This window comes from Elaeis guineensis, chromosome 16, assembly GCF_000442705.2.
Source record: "Elaeis guineensis isolate ETL-2024a chromosome 16, EG11, whole genome shotgun sequence".
NCBI classification, from domain to species: Eukaryota; Viridiplantae; Streptophyta; class Magnoliopsida; order Arecales; family Arecaceae; genus Elaeis; species Elaeis guineensis.
This window is the reverse complement of record NC_026008.2, coordinates 46625487-46645904: the sequence shown is the minus strand read 5'-3', so window position 1 is coordinate 46645904 and position 20418 is coordinate 46625487. Positions and strand designations below refer to the sequence as shown.

Genomic DNA, 20418 nt, shown 5'->3' with positions numbered 1-20418 from the left:
TTTTTTTAATTAAATTAATTTTATTTTTATAAAATATATTTAAAAAATATTTTTATTTCAATTAAACATTAAAATTTTTTTTTAGTTTTTAATTTATAATTCTTATTTTTTGTGACTTTTTAAAAATTTTCACTTCTTAACTTTTTAACTTTTCCTCATTTTTTTAAACTTTTTAATGTATTTCTTTTTTTATCAAAATTTAATTCAAATTTAATTTTTTTAAGTCACATTTATAAAATACCCTAAAAAAGAAATTATAATTAATTTAATTTAATTTTATTCTTTTATGATATATTTTTCTAATCTAATTTATAATTTTTATAATTTTTTTTTCAATTTATAATTTTTTTTTATTTAAAATATTTTTTAAAAATTTATATTCAAATTAATTTACTTATTTAAAATAAAATTTTTAATTTCATTTACAATTATAATTCTTATTTCTTAAAATTAAAAATTATAAACTTTGTTCTTCAATTACAATTATAATTTCTATTTTTTTCAATTCTTTATGTTTTTATAAAATTTTTTAACCCTATTTTTAAAAATTTTTTGAATCTTTTTTAAATAAATTAATTTTTATTTCCGAAAGTAATTTGAAATAATATTTTTATTTCAATTAATCTTTAAAATTTTATTTCTTTTTAATTTTCAATTATTATTCTTTTTCTTTGATTATTTAAATTTTTTTTTAAAAATTTTTAGGGCAAATATTCCGAATGATGTTTTTCAATTAAATTTTAAATTTTCATTTCTTTCATATTTCTTTCTCTCCTTTTTTTTATTTTCTATGATAATTTTTTTTAATTTCTTAAGATTTTTTTTGACATCTTTTAAAAAAAATTTGAAATAAAAAATCTAAATTAATTTTTTTAATGAATTACAAATTCAAATCTTTATATTTTAAATTTCAATCAAAATTAAAATTTTAATTTATTTACTAATTTAAAATTTTAAAATACAAAATTTTCTAATTTTCCATTCAAAATGGCTTTTTATATTTAAATTAATTTAGTTATTTAAAATATAATTTTTAATTTCATTTATAATTATAATTCTTATTTCTTAAAATTAAAAATATAAACTTTGTTCTTCAATTACAATTATAATTTCTATTTTTTTCAATTCTTTATGTTTTTATAAAATTTTTTAACCCTATTTTTAAAAATTTTTTTAATTTTTTTAAAATAAATTATTTCTAATTTCGGAAAGTAATTTGAAATAATATTTTTATTTCAATTAATCTTTAAAATTTTATTTCTTTTTAATTTTCAATTAAAATTCTTTTTCTTTGATTACTTCAAATTTTTTTTAAAAAAATTTTTAAGACAAATATTTCGAATGATGTTTTTCAATTAAATTTCAAATTTTTATTTCTTTCATATTTCTTTTCTTTTTTTTATTTTCTATGATAATTTTTTTTTTCTTATGATTTTTTTAATGAATTACAAATTAAAATCTTTATATTTTAAATTTCAATCCAAATTAAAATTTTAATTTATTTACTAATTTCAAATTTTAAAAAACAAAATTTTCCATTTTCTCACGATTTTTTCCTTTATTTTTGTGTGGAAAAATTGGAAAACGCCATTTTGAATGGCGTTTCTTCATGTTTTTTTTTTTTTTTTTTCCGGACGATGCCACCGTGGAAATGGGGGCTGACGTGGAAGGGGAAAAAACGCCATTCAAAATGGCGTTTTTCCCTTTTGCATTAGTTTGGTAAATAAGTTTCGTTTTGATATATTTTGGTAAAAATTTTTTTTTTTTGTATTATTCTGAAAAAGTACTCCTCAATATGGTGGGATTTTTCGAGCGGCGGCCAAACGGGGAGGCTTAGGCGAGAGCTAGGGTTTGATGTTCCTATTTATGCATAAAAATTTGAATGGTACAGATATGTTATCAATTAATTTGTCACAAAAATGGGATGGTACCTTATTGGCTTTTTTTTTTTTTTTTTCATTATTTTTTGGCCATGCGCTACAAAAAAAAAAATTTTTTTACGATGAACCTATTTGCTCACTTATTTATCATCACAAAAAAATTATTTATTTTTATAAATAAATTTTAATTTTTAATTTTTTTAATAATAATAGATTGTGATGAATAATTTATAATTTTTATAATGACAATCGATTGTGATAAATAATTTATAATTTTTATAATTTTTTTTAAATAATATTTTATTACAGTAAAAAATCAGTTAAAGCATCCTGCCTACGCTTTTTAATATCCCGCCAAAGTTTTTTTTTTTTTTTTTTTTTTTTGTTGCGACGGCATGTTGCCGTGGTAAAAAAAAAAAAAAAAAAGTAAAACCCCTTCCCCACCGCCCGCCCTCGATCTCTCGGGTTCCCCTCTCCCACCGCCGCCTCCGCTTCAAAACCCTACTGCCCCTCCTCCCCCTCTTCTGCTCCAAACCTCCTCCTCTCTTCTGCTCGAAAATCGTAGCTCGATCCTCTCAGGCGTGCCGATCTCCCCGGTGTGCCCCTTCCCATCGTCCTCCGCTCCAAAACCCCCCTCCCCTCCTCTGCTCCAAAATCCTACACTGATCCATTTCCCCGACGTGCTCCCCTCCCCCCCTCCTCCACTCCAAAACTCCGATCGATCTCCCCGGCGTGCCCCTCCCCCCTCCTCCACTCCAAAACCCTCGCGCCTAAGCTTCCCCCCTCCCACCGATCTCCCCGGCGTGCCCCTCCCGCGGCGTGCCCCCTGATCTCTCTGGCATGCCCCTCCCCGCGACGTTTCCCCCGTTCTCCCCGGCGTGCCACCCCTCCCCCGATCTCCCCGGCGTGCCCCAGCCCGATGGCGGTTTGGCCTCCCCTCCTTGACGCAGAAGACATCAGGATCCGTCGGACTCCTCCATCATCGGTCAGGTACGATCCCTCCCTCTTCTTCTCGATCTCTCCCTCCCTCTTCTTCCTGATCTCCCTCTTCATTCCCGATCCCCCTCTTCTTCCCGGTCCCTCCTCTTCTTTTCGAAAGCTTAGCAAATGAAGAGGGAAATTAGTGATTTTGCTTGGAGAATGATGATAGAAATTTCAAAATCCTTGATGATTATTTACTTTGATATAGGAAGAGAAACGTAACAACATTGGATTTTTCAGTTTTAAATTGCCAGTCCACGTATCCAAGTAAACTTTACTTATGAAAAGCTGATCTAACTCCATTAGCTTCTATGACCGATCTTTTTTGTGTTTTTACTGCTTAAAGATCTGTTTGAAAAATGCTATAAGATATGAACCTGATCTCCTCCTGATGGTTGTGGTCTTTATCTGCTCTGTGAGACTAGGTTTGGTTGAGAGGGATCTCTCACCTGTTATGTTCCACAATGAGTTTTATCTAATTGCTAGCTTCTCTTTAGTTCCTCGAAGCAGCAGTTTTGTTTTATGACTGTCACTTTTTTTTCTCAGCCTTCACCAGGCAGACAGCTTGGGTTTGGGTGCATGAAATCTAGGGCTGAAATCAGACCAGATATGGATCGGATACCAATATATCCATATCCATATTTACTTTATCTAATGAATACAAGGAAAGATATAGATATTATTCGAATGCAAAAATTTATATTTATATTTATTTTAAATGCATATCGATACAATTCGAATACTGAACGTATGGATATACTTATAGATATTAGTCGGATAATTAAATTTTATGACTGTAAAATCAAAGATATTACTAAATAGATGATAAATCAAATTAATAGTATGTTTATATCATTTTTATATTTTTTTAAAATTTAATAAGTGCTCCATAAAATTATATAGAGTTATAAGTAGATTCGGATATTCAGATACAAATTAGATAGTTGTCTATCCATATCCATATCCATTTTTTTAATTGATATGGATAGGGATACAACTATTAGTTAGATCTTCAAATTTCTATCCATATCCAGGTGAATTCGAATACGAAAATAGATCTGAATGGATATTATTCATACCACTTTCAACCCTAATGAAACCAATGTCATACTCAACTGGAGTTTTGGTTATGCTTATGTTAATATGCCCTGAGTAAAGATTAGCACTCGCAATTATCTAGCAGAGGACCAGACTATACGCAAACCAACCCATTCCTTTTGATATGGTTGCAGCTGAAAATAGACCCAATTTGATGTCAACCTCGACTCGGGCTTAGGACTAGCAACACCTGACCTGCCCTGAGCCAACCTGAATCTTTATCTATCATTAGTTCTCGGTTTGTGAGACCAGACTGTTAGCAAGCTTAATGGCTTTTACAATTTGTCTAGCTTGTGGTACATATACACTATGATGTGATTCAAGTAAATTATGCAAAGCTTGTGTGAGGGAATGTAGCACAATGGGCTTGTGAAGATATGAGTTCTCTACCACTTTTCTCCCACAAAAGATGAGGTTTCTTTAAAGATGTTTCTCTTCCAATTTCTCTCTCAATTCCAACATATCCTTGGCAGTGAAGCTACCTACCAGCATTCCTCCCTGATGAAAATTTTATGTAAAGTGGCATACTTTCCACATAGAGAACAGCCCTTGGTTCCATTGATCAAAACATGCACTTGGTTTCTTTAACAAAGCATGTGAATAGAACAGTTATACACCAATCATTAAGTAGCTTAAGATCTAACCTTTTGGAACTTTAAGCCTTCAGGATTTAGTCTTTAAGTAGCTTTCTCATGTGGCCTGTCTATTAGTAAAAGTTCTTAGATAATGCAGCTGAAATCATAGTTTAAGCATCCAGAGAGCACCGACAATTCATATGAGTGTCCTAAATGAATCTTATATCGATATAGTTAATGTAAGCAAAGACAACAAGCTTGAACCAATCTATTTGGGGTTGGCATTAAGACAAAGCTATCCTTGAGTGCACTGGCCAGTGCTGTGAAGCCACAATCATACTCTAGCACTTTGTCCACTCTTGATGCAACTCTTAGATTTCCTTAAGTGCACATCTTCTATCTTGATGTGTCATGACTTCAACCACAATATCTCAATCTTGATGACAATATTGTACCATTGGCTTTGTCGAAACAAAATTCATTGGTTACAACAACATTGCTATTGAAGGTGCACACAGATCTTTATAACAGCCAACTATCTTGAAAATTACATTGAGTCCCTTCCTAAATTCCTCCTAATCTCTACTCTCGTATATGGTGAAAACAAAATCAAAATATCCAAAAAGATCTATATAATAACTTTTGGCTCTTTAGTTCTAATTGCACACCAATATTCACATTTGCATGGAAACAAGACTAATTCATATTAATTAGTTTCTAGTCAACTAACATAAGAGTAAGCAATATGAGTAGTGACATTCTTGTAAGTTGTAACGAACTTTTTGGATCTGAATAGTGACGGCAATATGAGAATAAGCAGCAATCAAATCTAACAATGTCCCAGTTTTAGGAGAGCATCCTTCCTCAAAAGGGTGGCAGTTGGCATACAATAACATAAAAAAAAAAATTATCATTCATATTTTTTTAATATATTCAGAAACATCTTGGCTTTTTTGGAATTGGATATATTTATCTCTGTCAATATAAAATATGGATGTGCATGACTTATAAAGACTTAATATATCTTTAGTAGCGCATGTAAAAAATTGCATGCACCAAGATTTAATATATCCTGCTTAAAGTTTACTTAGTATTTTATTCTTTTTTTATTTTAGGAGACCATCTTCATATTATTAGGAAGTTTGTATCTTTTTCGATATTTATCTTCGTAAATTTTATTCTTTTATAAATTTTATTTTTTTTGATATTTATAAAAAAATTATTGTATATGATTTTCAAGAAATACATAACGATAACAGTATCAGTGGATAGTAGTTATGGATAAAAGTTGGATTGATTTGCGAGAAAGGACTTCACCTACGTACATTGAGGGGGTGAATAAATTTTTGAACTTTGCATATGCTAATCAGACAGATGATGCAAAGATTTATTATCCGTGTAAGAAGTGTAAAAATTATTTTCTTGAAGACCGACATATAGTGAAACAACATATTATTACAAAAAGTTTCTTGACGACATATAAGATTTGGACTTATCATGGAGTGATATACTATTCTACTAGGTCTAACCAAGACTGTGGAAGTAGAGATTTTTTTGATATGGAAGATGATATGGTTGGAATGATACAAGAGACAACTGAAATCTTAATGTCAAATGACAATATGGAATTTAATTATTTAATAGAGAATGAGAGTCATGAGGGGTCTAATCAAGAAATAAAAATTTTTTAGACTTTTTGAAGATGCAGAACATTCATTTTATCCAAATTGCAAGAAATTCACCTCACTGTTATTTATTGTTCGATTACTGTATTTGAAAGTGCTAAGTGGATGAACAAATAAGTCATTTACATTGTTATTAGAATTGTTAAATGATGCATTTTTGGTAGGGGTACGCATGCCAAATTCATATTATCAAGCAAACAAAATCACTATAGATTTGAATTTTACTTATGAGATATGGGATGCATGTCCCAATAATTGTATATTGTTTACAGGCAAAGATGAAGGACATGATAAATGTCAAATATGTCAGAGTTCTAGATACAAGCAATTTACAGAAGATTCAAATGATGAAACTACTAAGAATAGTCAGATTACTGCAAAACAAGTACGGTACTTTTCATTGAAGTCGAGGTTGCAGAAATTCTTTATGTCATCAAAAACTGCAGAGTTAATAAGATGGCATGAGGAGGAACGAACAAAAGATGCTGTTCAAAGACATCCTGCAGACTCAATTGTTTGGAGAACTTTTGATGAACGGAATCCATCCTTCACTGCAGATTGTCGAAATATTAGACTTGGTTTAACAGCTGATGGATTTAATCCATTTAGATCAATATCTATAGCTTATAGCACTTGGCCTGTTGTTCTAATACCATATAATTTACCATCGTAGATGTCTATGAAGCAACCTTTCTTTATTCTTTTTATGCTTATTGATGGGCCAAAAGGATCGGGCAATAAGATCGATGTTTATTTACAACATTGATTGAAGAACTAAATGAATTATGGAAGAAAGGGATACTTACATATGATGCATCAAAAAAAGAGATGTTTCAACTTCATGCTGCATTATTATAGACAATCAATGACTTTTCTGCATATGCAAATTTGTCTGGATAGAGTACAAAAGATAAACTTGCCTGTCTTTCTTGTTACAATCAAATAGAATCAACATGGTTGTCACATGATAGAAAATTTTGTTATAGAGGGCATCGACGATTTTTACCGAATACCCACAGATTTTGAAGAGATAGAATATCTTTTAATGGTCAAGGAGAATACAGAAGGAAGCCTGTTAAATTATCAGGTTCTGATATATTAAATCAATTGAATGGAGTACTCACAGAATATAAAAAGGAAGACCTTGTAAAGAAAAAAATTGAAGAAAATCAAAAAGACACTTCAGATGGAAAAAGTCTAGGTGGAAAAAGAAAAGTATATTTTTTGATTTATCATATTGGGAGCATAATTTGATTTAGCATAATCTTGATGTCATGCACATTGAGAAGAATGTATGTGACAATATACTTTGGACAATATTGGGGTTTGCAGAAAAATCCAAGGATAATTTAAATTCTCGATATGATATGCAAAAAATGAGTATAAGAAAAGCATTACATCCACAACAATAAGTGTCTGGTAAGGCTTATTTACCTCCAGCTTGTTTTATAATATCCAAAGATGATAAAGATATCTTCGTAAAAATGCTAAAAAAATATTAGAGTCCCCGATGGTTATGCATCTAATACCAGTTGCTGCATACATTTAAAGGAGCATAGTATTTGAGGATTAAAAAGTCATGACAATCATATTTTGATGCAACAGCTACTTTCTGTAGCTGTACACAAAGCATTATCTAAGGACGTGGTTGAGGCATTGATTGAGTTAACAAATTTCTTTAGGCAATTATACTCAAAGGTGAATAAAATGACTAACCTAGAGTATATTCAAGGTCATATTACTTTAACACTTTGCCATCTTGAGAAGATCTTTCCATCTTTATTTTTTAATATAATAGAGCATTTACCTATACATTTAGCAGAAGAGGTACTCATTGCTGGAGCAGTGCAATTTAGGTGGAGGTATTCTATTGAAAGGTAATATTATTTGTATAAAATGAAGCATGCCATACTCTTTCAATTTCGATTTGTTGTTATGTAAATTTTATCTAATTTATATCTATATAGGTATCTACTTACGCTCAAACTTTATGTGCGTAATCGAGCTCATCTGGAAGGCTCAATTGCCAAAGGATACTTGATGGAAGAGTATATGAATTTTTATTCAAGATATTTACAGGATGTTGAAACTAGATCAAATCGATCGATTTGAAATAATGATGGTGAAAATAATTTAGGTTGTCTCATTGGAAAGAGAGTCAAAATATATATTGATGAAGTCACATGGGAGCAAGCTTATCGTTATGTGCTGCAAAATATTGATGCCAGAGCTCCTATTCGAATGTAAGTTTTATAATCAACTTGTAAAATATACTTAACAAATTTATACTTATTCAAGGCATTGTTTATAATATTTATAGGAAGTACATTGAGTATTTAACAAGACAAATACCTCTTTTATCAGATGATCAAATTGAAAAGGTCCATGTATCAACTTTTCACACATGATTGAAGGGGCATGTAAGTAATCATAGTTATTTTTTTCTAACAAATCAAATTTAAAATTTTTATTTATCATTTAATTTTTATATAATTTAAAAATTTATATATTAAATTAAATATAGGTAAGAACATCTGAAATTCAGTACTCAAATGAAATTCAGTATTTTGCTAGAGGTCCAGACCAATTTGTATGATGTTATGATGGATGTATCATCAACGATTTTCAATTTTACAAACTTGATAAGGATAACAAAAGAATCACTCAAAGTCATGGTATTGTTGTCAAGGCATATACAAGTATTGGAGATATAATCTATTATGGAAGATTGATAGATATTATCAAGATTCGATATACCAATGATATGCAATTTACGCTATTTAAATGTGATTGGATTGATGATATCAAGGGGAAGAAGATAGATGAGTTTAAGATAATACTTGTTAATTTTAGTCATCTTTTATATAATGACAATGATGTTTTAAATGAACCATTCCTTCTAGCAAGTCAAGCAGAATAAGTATGCTATATTCTACATCCTGTAGAATTAGGATGGAGTGTTGTTCTCAAGATGACAGCTAGAGATTTGTTTGATATGTACTCAAAAGATAGTTCAAATAATATTAAATCAGTACCTCAAGCAGAATCTTTTAACGAGCAACATTTAAATGAGACAATATATACTCGTGATGATAATGTTCATTGGGTGAGGAAAGGTGTAGATGGAACAACTATAGATGATATGAGATCCATCGAAGATGATATTGAGATGGATGAAGACGAATGCCGTTGTTAATTATGAAAATTTGTATGTAAGTTATTATTGTTCATTTGTTAGTTAAATTTTGTATATTTACTTTTTATATTTACTTTTTGTTAGTTAATATTATTCATTTGTTAGTTAAGATGAAGATGATGCTTACTTTTTATGTTTTACATATAGAATGGCTCCAAAGAGGACACGTTGTGTATCCATATTGGATATATTACATACTTATCATCATCTCAGTCCAATCATGATGAGTCACAGCAATAATCACTTTCAGCATATAATACTCAGCCACATAGACAATGATCAGAGACTGCATTATCTCAGCCACAGTCATCAAATGTTGCAGGTAAAATCACTTATTCTACTTATGTAAAGTTAAAATCATTGTACTATCTTATCTTATTATTGTATTTAGATACTAATTAGATAATTCGAGTCAGTCAAATTTTAGATGAAGAGGTCGAGGCACGGCTTCACGGTATTGAGTTTTGGGGCATGGGTCAGAAGTTTTCTTTGGTATTTGATGCTCATATGCAACCTTATGGGTCCAATGCAAGTAAGTTCAAGAGTCAATTACGGGTAATAGCAAAAAATGGGACATATGTCCCATTGATATATGCATCTTGGATAGAAATATCCCAATATATTCTAGATCACATTTGGAAAGAGGTGCAGATAAAATATATTAATAAATTTTATTTTATAATTATATATTTAATTGTAGATTATATTTGGAAGGAGATATGAAATAAATGCTCTTGTCTTTTATATTCATATATTTTATATGATTACTAATTTTGTTAAATTTTAATTTTATAAGATAACACAGATGCCCCTAGTGAATATAAAAAAAATTATTTAAGGTCGGTTGGTGAGATGTGGAGGAATTGAAAGTCTTACAAGCATCATTACTATGATGAGCACCAGAGGGAAGAAAATCTTATCTCTAGACCTCCGCAAGTGAAAGCTAATCAGTGGGAGATACTTGTTCGTTATTGGGGACAAGAAGATGTCCAGATACTTATTCTTTTGTGATTAATTTTTTTTTATATAATAAAATTATATATTATATTTTTAATTATATTAATAACTTTTGTAGGCACAGTGTGTATGAAACAAAAATAACAGAAAGATATTGGGAGGCTTGCATAAGATATGGAGAACTTCATTTTCTGTTATTAAAGCAAATGTATATTTAGAATATTATAAGTTTATATTAAATATAACTTTAGTATAAATTCTTATATATATCTGTATTATTTATGTTAATAGATGGAAGCAGAGGGATTAGAAAGAGATCGACTAAGCGTATTTATTAGAACACGTACTTTAAAGCAGGATGTCATTGATGCGGATACACAAGAGTGTATTGTAAGTGCATAATTTAAATTTTCTTTACGTATAGTGTATTTTACAAATTAATGTCAATATTATAATTTTTTATTATAGGAGGAGATAAAATGATGACTTGAGGAAGTATCTGAGGACGAGCGCACACCAGAACTAAAAGATCGTATCTTTGTGGAGGTGATGGGAGAAGATGGACATGGACGGATGCGTACTTCGAGTTCGAGCATGATAAAGCGATGTTTGCATCAGCAATCTTATCAGGCACCATCAGAGGAGATCATTAGGAGGATTCGGGATGAGCTTCGGACGGAGTTTATTGACAAGATTTCCTACTTGGAGGCACAGCTCCATCAGATGCATGCTCAGATGGCGAGTGGATGTTTTGTGCATAGCCCAGTAGGTACTCCTCGTTCGGTGCCATCTAGTAGTGGGTAGGTATGATTTATTTATTTAGTTAAATTTATATTGTACATTAATTGGTGGTTTATTTATAATTAATTTTATATCTTTTAATTTTTATAATATAAAAGTTCCAGATGCATCTAGTGCTCACCAAACACATGCATCGAAAAATGAGAGATTCACTCAGGTGCCTGATGAGGTTTGTGATGATATTCTTATTGTTCGGATTTTCTTTCGAACTATTATTTTTAATAGTTTTATTGTTAAATATTTTACAAGGAGCAAAATGTAGAAAAATATTTCAAAACAGTTGTCCAAATGTTCTTCTAAAGAAAACATAGGCAGTATCAATTGCTTAAGGTGCATTGCATCTAGATCTATACAGAATAGAATCACATTTACCCTTATTCTAACAATATTTGTTTCCTCTTGGTTTCACAAGTCATTATATGTTATACTCTATTCACTTTGCCTGGTTGTTTCTTGTCATTATATTTGTTTCTTGCCTGGTTGTTTCTTTGCCTGGTGAGCCATTGAGTGCGTGCTTGCTATCGCCATATCATTTTCTCTTGATTTAACAACAAGTCCAATTTAAGTTTTAGGATCTTCCATTCTTCAATTTCTGCTGTAGAGAGATTTTTCTTTTCCTTCTCTATATCAAGGTGATCAATTTTTTGTAGCAGTTCATCCTTCTGAACTAAAATGTTTCATACATTCAATTGATTCCATCGTTTAAGGTGGGACCTAGGCATTCGGAGTTTCAGAATAATGGAGGTAGCAGGGTCTTGAGAAGTAGGCCCCATGTTCCACCATTGTTGAATCATGTCTTTGAATCCTGAAATTGTAGTAAGAACATAGTGCCTTCCCTGTTAATGAACTTATCATAAGAATCCACTTAGAATACACAAACTTTTAGTGAGCATCCATGCTGGCTTATCAGCATTAGATGAGGGTCTTAGTGGGTTTAGAAGGTCCACCATAGTCTCTGGTTGTCATGATTCAAGAAGGGAGAGGGGACCCCACAGCTTTATGATCTATCTCCTTTGTCACATACTCTATTGAAATGCTGTAGTTTCATTTTTCTTACTTGCTATGCGTCTCTTCAAATGAAGATGATGAAGGAAACTCATTCTTTGAAAACTCAATTGTCCACTAATTTTTCATCCACTTTCTTGAACCGGATTATAATGAAATATTCTCAAAACTTCTTCTCCATAGTGAAATTAGAGAGTCATTCAGTTTTTTAATGATACAAAAAGATTCTATTGTAACTTTTATCCTAAAAAATACATTTTTGTTGGTGACCTCATTTTATATTTTTTTATAATAATTTATTAAATTAATATATATTTTTTATTTATTTTCAGGTTGAGGTACAAGTCCATGAAGATGAAGCAAGTAAATTTCATATTCTGTTTGGCTTTTTATTATATTTTGGACAATGGATATGTACTTGAATACTTATGTTATGTTTGAACAAAATCTAGATAAATTAAACTAATAATCAAGTGGGAAAAACTATAGCCAAATGTGGGTCTTCTTAAGGATAGAGGACTATGGAGCTGGCTTTGCTGTGGGAGAATCCCCATTATTTGACTCTATAGTATTTTAGATTGAGTTGAGAGTAGCTTACAAAGATTTGGTATACATTATTTTTTGCTTGCAGACTGATAGATTTATTTTGGAGGAAGATTTTAAGTCTTGCCCAAGACAATGATCGCTGAATTTGTAAGTGGCTCTAAGCCTGCTAAAACTCATTTTTCCCTATTGGCTGATGCTTGAAGGCTCGTTGTGTGGTGTTTCAATTGTTTGATCAGATATATTTATGAGAAGAAAAATTGTAAGGCTGATTATGTTGCATCTTTCATGGCTGAGCATGTTAGTAACGATGTTTGGGGGTCTGCTGCTAAGATTTCACATTATTTCCACAATTTGATTCACCTAATGTAGCTGGTTTCAAAAATAAATAAATAAGCAAATAAAATATTTATAATTTTTATATTTATCTAATCTCAATGAGATGATAAATAACCAGCGCTCCATCAATCCAACAGCTCAAATATTTAAAGGATAAGATATGGTACTTTCAAAGTATAGGGGTATTATAGTCAATTTGTATTTCAAGATCTGGGACAACAACCTCGATTTCGTCCTCTCCTTCTCACTTTCTTTTTTTTTTTTTTTTTTTTTGGTACAAGCAGGGTATTGCACCATTTTAATAGGAGTATGCGTTATTCGCCTCCTGAACAAACATTGTGGTGGCGTAACAAAGAGACTTTCAAATGTTGCAGAGCAACGGATGAATTTTTAAATGCTTCACCTCATCTCAGATTTAGTTGATGACTGTGGTTGAGTTTCAATCTCAAATAATGGAAGACTAATATGGTACAATAAAAAGAACATCGGGCACGAGTAGCATTACTTATACCTAAGGTTTTTTGTCTTGATATGAGATTCCATACTAATGTCATTCTATTACAATATTGGTATATAATTATGTATGATACCAAACAGCATATCTAATATTAGTATGATATAGGATACCATATTGATTCGGTGCCAACTAGTGTCGGTACGATATGCTTGATACTAAACAATAAGAGATGGTATGGCAAATCATACTGGTATCATTATGCTTCTTATGTCAATGTCATGCTGATGCATGGTATTTCATCTCTATTTTCATGTGTTGTGACCAAGAAATGCATGGTGTGCCAAAGTAGTATCATACCATATTGGTTGAAGTTGAACCATATGGCAAGGCATAGGTACTTGTAATGGTACTTTAAACCCTGATTCAAATTATGATACAGCTGCTACTAAAGTAATTTTTAAGCTAGAAATAATTATTTAAAGTATGTTTTATAATTGTTTCGAATGCCTGTTAGAGAAAATGTGAATAGACTAGCACATATTGGTTGGAACCAACGAGAAGGAATATCTGAAGAAAGGGGCAAAGAATTGACATGGCCAAGGACATGGTTTGAAATCTTTGGTAAGCATAAGCCGAGAACTTATATATATAAATGTAATTGTAGAGTGAAGAATCTAAACTAGATACATAAAAAAAATTATTTATTTATTAATTTAATTTATTAATTTTGTTTAGTTAGTAGTATCAATTGTTAAAGCAGTCACTTTTTCTATGCCGTTGATTACTAAAATTTCTATTCATGCAAAGATTGTATATTTTACCCCTTCTTCCGCCGATCTACCCATAATGACAGCAATAAGAGCAATTAAAAAAATGAAATAAAGAATGATATTAAAAAATTTATTTTGCTATTTAGATGTAAAAATATAAATCAAATGAGTTGCAGAGCAAACACCAATTAAATCAAGCAATAACAAAAAAAAAATAATAAATTTATTTAAAAAATAAAAATTTAAATAATAATTTTGATTTTCTTTACAAAGCAGTCCCAACAAAATTCTTCCTATCACAATTCATGTAACTATCTCTTCCTCGAGATAAAATCACACATTATCTCCTTGAGAAAATTAAAAGACAAAAACATCATTGCCTTTTCACTGAAAAAAATCTAGTATGTGGAATCAAAGATGTAATTTAATTTAACAAGAATCTGATTAGTCACGCTATTAGAACTGGCGTCCAACCAGCTAAATAGAAACCCTAATAAAATTGGAGGCAATGAATCGACAGCTAGCATAAACGTATTGGTTAACCATGCCAGCTTGATCATCCAGTAGAGCCTCCATCATGGCTTGGAACTTGCGGTAGGCATGCTTGAAAAAGGAGCAGGCGTGAATCAGATCTGTGGTGGCCAATTCCACTCAGAATCGATCGAGTGAAAATCATAAGACTGGAAACTTCCATCTGTCAAATTGAACACTCCGATATCACGGATGACTTGCTGATCCATTCCGTACCCATCTATGTACCCACTATGTAGTCATCTATGTAGTCATCCAGGTCTTTGACCTCGGACCACTCGTTCCGTCTCTCGTCGAGCTTGAAGATGGCGAATGCTACAGTCATCCTCGCATCGCCGGGAAGGATGGACTCCCTCGAGCGATTCTCGTCCACCGGTAACCACCGCGAGTTTCTCCACACCTGGAACAGGTCCTTACCGTCCGGTGACTCCACCAGGTACCTCTGATTGAAGCAGCAGCCCCGCTGCTCCCACTTTTGCGAATGGGGACGTTCTACACATGTCACTACCACCGGCAAGCCCGGGGCATCGAGATCAAAAACTACGAGTGCCCCGCTGATGGCCACAGCGTGGAGCAGCCCCTGATGATGTCCCAGAAGATCCGCGGAAGTGGTGGTTGGAGCGCGGTCCATGACTCGTTCCCAGCGTGCGCGAATGACAGATCGTTGAATTCTCCGTGGATGACCACCACGGCTGCAGAGGAGGGGTCGAGGATTGCCTTCAAATAGTAGTACACGCGCATGTGCTCCACTTCATGCGGCACCTCCCCCAGATTATCATAGCCGATGACATAGTCGGTGATGCGGCCGTCAGAGTCACGGACGACACCGGCGACATCGAAGAACGTGGCGACGGATGGGAGGGCCAAGGATGCCCCGGTGAGCGGATTGAGAGCGTGCAGCTCCGAGAGCTCGTCGACGGTGATCAGCCACCCCTCGGAGGACCCGATGCACAAGCGACCGTGGATCTCCAGGAGGTGGATTTTGTACATCTTCTGGTCCAGGCGGCTGAAGAAGCGGCGGGTGTCGAGATCGCTCGTGCTATCAGAAAGCATCAGCCATGGGATCTGTGGCTTCGTCAGGCAAGGCCTCTGGGCCACGGTGGAACACCATGAGCGGCAGACGGCACCGAACAGGAGGTAGTCGGCTACCTCCAGACGGCCGAGTATGAGAGCCTGTAGCTCGGGAGGAAGGGCGGCCCAATTGTTGAGGGACATCGCAGCTAATCAATAGTTCTCTCCAAGGTACCCTCAAGCGCCCGGCTATCTCCCCAACCCAATTATTTATGCCATGCAAGAGAACAGAATCCTCTTCACTCTAAACTCGGACTCCGCAAATTTCAGTACAGAAAGGACTCGTATAGCTCAAATGTGCAGTCTTTTCCGTAATTTTCTTTATTTTTGTTAGTTTTTCCATGTTTTCTCCGATTTTTCCTCCATTTTTTCCGTGCGAGTCTCAATATGGTGGGATTCTTGGAGCGGCGGCCAAATAGGGAGGCTTAGACGAGGGCTAGGGTTTGGTGTTTGTATTTATGCATAAGAATTTGAGTGGTATAAATATGTTACCGATCAATTTGTAACAAAGGTGGGGAAGTATCTTATTGGCTTTTTTTTGTTCATTATTTCGTGATAATACGGTACTTTATTGGTTAATCTAGAGGTACAACCACAAGATTAATAAGTTATCGGAATTATGGTCAATCAATAGAATTTGATGAACCCCTGGCTGTATAATTGAATTACTATTTACAATATTCCTGGAAGAAAATGTAAAGATACAAAATGTCCATGTTTGTATAGGACTCGATTTTTAGTGCTTTGTTGATTTTGTAGTATAATAAATGAGATGTGGATGAGTATGGATTGCAACAAGTACAAATAGGGTACCCACAAAATTTGTCTTATATCCAACCCTGTTTAAGATCTTACTATCCAAATCCATCTCAAATCCAGTTAGAAAATTAACCAAAATTCCCATACCCATCACATTTAAGATATGGTATATACTTGTCGGATATCCAAACCCATCAATTATCTATATTCGGATCTGATTATTCAAGTATTTGAATTGATTTTATTGTTAATGATGGCCAACTTAGTGCTAAAGCGGACAAATCTGAAGTGGCTGGAGTTTGACACTGCATTAGATGGAGAAGAATCTGTAAAACAAGCTCCTTGTTAGAATTATTTTTGATAAATATCTTCTGATGCTTAAGTTAATCACCAGAGAACAGTGGACAGAAGGGAGAAAGTAGAGCCTGACAGTTTACTTGGACATCTCTATTTCCTCTTATTTATAAGTGGAGTGGCTGGTCAGTTTTGGAAAAAAAGGATGATTGTGGTGAAGAGAGTTACACTACTTCTATTTTATCTAGTCGAGGTGAGTTATTACCTTTTCGATTTGGAGCAAATCTATCATATAGTGCAAATAGCAACTATTTTGCATATAACTACCGGCACCAATCGCAGCATATTACCTCTGGTTGGTAAGCCACAAGCCGACTAGATCAATATATTGCTAAAGAATAGCTTTCATTGGTAACGATCGAGATAAACTATCATCCTATATCAAATGCCCTTCATTCTCAAGTCAAGCCATTAATAGTTCGGGTGAAAAGCCTAGAAATGTCAGACAAAGTGATAACTACCTCGGCTTAGGATTTGTCTTGCTCATTTAATATGTAGAAATGTGGTAGAGACTGGTTGGTTGAAACAAACCGTTGCCTATCTTGGGTGCTGCCAATGGAGTTCCGTGGGCACTCGGCTCACGCAATCCCGAGCTGATATATGTTGGATATCTATCGGATAGGCTCGGCTAAGCTAGCATCAAATATAGGCCGTTTCCACTATCTATAAATAGTGATTTGTCCCTATACAAGCTCACCTCCTTGCACTGCGCTAATTCTCTAGTGATTTCTAGCCAGAGTTCAACGACCTTTCGAAAAACTTCCAACATCTTTCCGATGTACTTCTAATGACAAGCTCCAGCACTTGATCAGCATTTCAAGGCTAGCCCACTTCAGATCCGCCTCCAATCCTCTCTGATTTCTTTTCGGTTTCTTCTCTTTCCTTTTTTTTTTTTTTTTTAGAGCTTGCATACCACCTTGTCTATTTCATGAATTCCGCCAAGGCGGCGGGGTCGGAAGTGGCCGAGGTTCAAAGGAAGGCAGACGCAGAGAAGAGGGTTCTTGAGGTAGGGAGATAAATGAATGTCAACACTGAACCGAACCTTTCGTACTAAGTCGGTTGACCTTATAATAAGATATCGAAATGAACTGATGACCGGGACACCCGACGCTGCGCTAGATTAATCACTGAACTGACTTGTCACATATTTTTCGAAGTTTTCAACTTCGGTTTGTGCTCCGACATTCTCAAGCCGAGGTTTGCTATTTGGGTAGATATTTTTCTTACTGATACAACCTTCAAGTAGTGTTGGTACAAGATTTCGAGCTCGGCTTATCTTAGCACAAGGTTTCGGCTTGGCTTGTCTCAACACGAGGAGACGTACTTCAGAAACTCTTCGTATGACCGGCCGAAATTTTGGGTTGAGTTTATTTTGGCAGGAGAAGTAACACTCCTGAGGATCTTCTTATGGAATTACCGGATTACCCCCACTTCACGGTCAGTCAAGATTTTGGACTCGACTCTTTTTAGCACAAGGAGCCATGCTCTTAGAAGTCCTCTTATAAAATTATCCCTCGCTTTTTGGGCTCCCACATATGTTTGTATTGAGAGGCCCTTGTCCTTTAATTTTAACTGGGATGCACCTACTTCTCTGGCTACAATCTACTTCATTAATGGCTGGACTCTCCACTAATGGTATCATTGGATTGGGCAGCTGCCCAAGCTTATGGTACATCCTCAGACGCTTTACAAGTCTCAGTGTGTATCATGCTCAGGGCTGCTATTGGATTAAAAAGTCACGCTTCAACTATCAGTTATGCTACTGTATTGAGATGATACATAATATATTTCAGTTTCAATGCCTCAATGGAATACAGGTTTACATGCTCTTCAATGCGCTTTTCTATACTCTTTTGGCACCAACCGCATTGGAATGCTATCATGGCATTAGATGCAAGATAGCATCTTGGGTTCTTCCACCGCTTTGGATGCTGGCTTACTTCCTTAATACAGCAAGGGTAGACAGTGTGCTGGTCTCAGTATTACATGCTTTAACTGGCACGTCATGTTTCTGCTACAACCATGTTTTTATCTTCAGTATTTTACATATCACATGCTTCAATTACCGCTACAATTATTTATTGCTCTCCTTGTGTCCATCTTAAAATACAACTGCTGGCTATGTTTGGACCTGTTTACTATTTTTAATTTTTTATCGATGCTCTGGTGGGGGCATGACTCTTTCTGCTGGACAGGCGGTATTTTACAATTCCTGCAGCAACTATCTAAACTACTTCAGGATTTTTCTCATCCTGCCGTCGCAAAGGTCTGCTTTTATATTGTTCATACTTTCTCCACAGGCCACTAGTGCTGTTCTTGCAGTTGCGACGAATAAAGTGTTTCATCTCATTCCTCGTTACCAGTTTGGCGGTTCTCTTTGCGGCAACCTTCTTGGACGCTATGGTTACCGCATACCTGGGCATGCTTCTGGCTTGGCTCATTAGTCCTACTATTTATTTGGACCCGACTAGGCTCCCTTCCTCGCAAGTCCTCTCCGAGCTACGTCGCGCAATGTATGCAGTTATTGATAAACAGAAAAATCATGGTATGCATTTTCGTGTACTAGCTAAAGCATTACGTATGTCTGATGGAGATCATATTCACGCGGGTACAGTAGTGGATAAACTGGAAGGGGAACGTGAGATGACTTTGGGTTTTGTTGATTTATTACGTGATGATTTTATTGAAAAAGACCGAAGTTGCGGTATCTTTTTTACTCAAGATTGGGTCTCTATGCCAGGTGTTATACCCGTGGCTTCAGGGGGTATTCATGTTTGGCATATGCCTGCCCTGACCGAAATCTTTGGAGATGATTCCGTACTACAGTTTGGCGGAGGAACTTTAGGACACCCTTGGGAAAATGCACCCGGTGCAGTAGCTAATCGGGTGGCTTTAGAAGCGTGTGTACAAGCTCGTAATGAAGGACGTGATCTTGCTCGTGAAGGTAATGAAATTATCCGTGAAGCTAGCAAATGGAGCCCTGAACTAGCTGTCGCTTGTGAAGTATCGAAGGAGATCAAATTCGAATTCGAACCAGTAGATAAGCTGGATAGATGAAGAAATAAAATAAACGTATATAATTTAGTAATTTTTATTTGTTTTTCTAATTGATTGCAATTAAAACTAGGCTCCCTCCCTTGCAAGTCCTCTCCGAGCTACAATTCGTCTTGTTCCTTTATATATCAGTTACGGGTCTCTGTTGGGCTTCAATACTTGCTCTTTTTGGTCTCGGTTGTAATTATTGTCCTTCTCTCTCTCGCTGTATTTCGTTTCGGATTCCAAGATCATAGTTTGTATTCCAGACTTTCGGTCATGCACCGCACTGTACCTTTTTACCACGGGCAAAAAGGTACTTCTTTTTTTAATCAAAAAATATACCACGGGCAACATAATACTTCTCCTTTTTTTAATCAAAA

The 20418-nt window shown here is 34.4% G+C and overlaps 1 protein-coding gene across 22 annotated transcripts; it reads left to right on the top strand.

Moving 5' to 3' along the window:
* The first annotated feature begins 2314 nt into the window (after window positions 1-2314).
* LOC105059197 (ribulose bisphosphate carboxylase large chain) lies at window positions 2315-20417 on the top strand. Of its 22 annotated transcripts, XM_073249871.1 has the most exons (9): window positions 8103-8267; window positions 8357-8462; window positions 8584-8639; window positions 9563-9737; window positions 10841-11172; window positions 11272-11342; window positions 12511-12871; window positions 19198-19268; window positions 19366-20407. In XM_073249871.1, the coding sequence occupies exons 7-9, from the start codon at window positions 12857-12859 to the stop codon at window positions 20057-20059; spliced, it is 780 nt and encodes a 259-aa protein (XP_073105972.1). In that variant the 5' UTR covers window positions 8103-8267; window positions 8357-8462; window positions 8584-8639; window positions 9563-9737; window positions 10841-11172; window positions 11272-11342; window positions 12511-12856; the 3' UTR covers window positions 20060-20407. The 22 variants fall into 22 exon arrangements, 18 of the variants coding, with proteins under 18 accessions (XP_073105982.1, XP_073105984.1, XP_073105983.1 ...); XM_073249868.1 differs by lacking the exons at window positions 8103-8267; window positions 8357-8462; window positions 8584-8639 and adding exons at window positions 2319-2870; window positions 6492-8096; XM_073249874.1 differs by lacking the exons at window positions 8103-8267; window positions 8357-8462; window positions 8584-8639 and adding exons at window positions 2320-2870; window positions 10664-10762.
* Window position 20418: the final 1 nt, after the last annotated feature.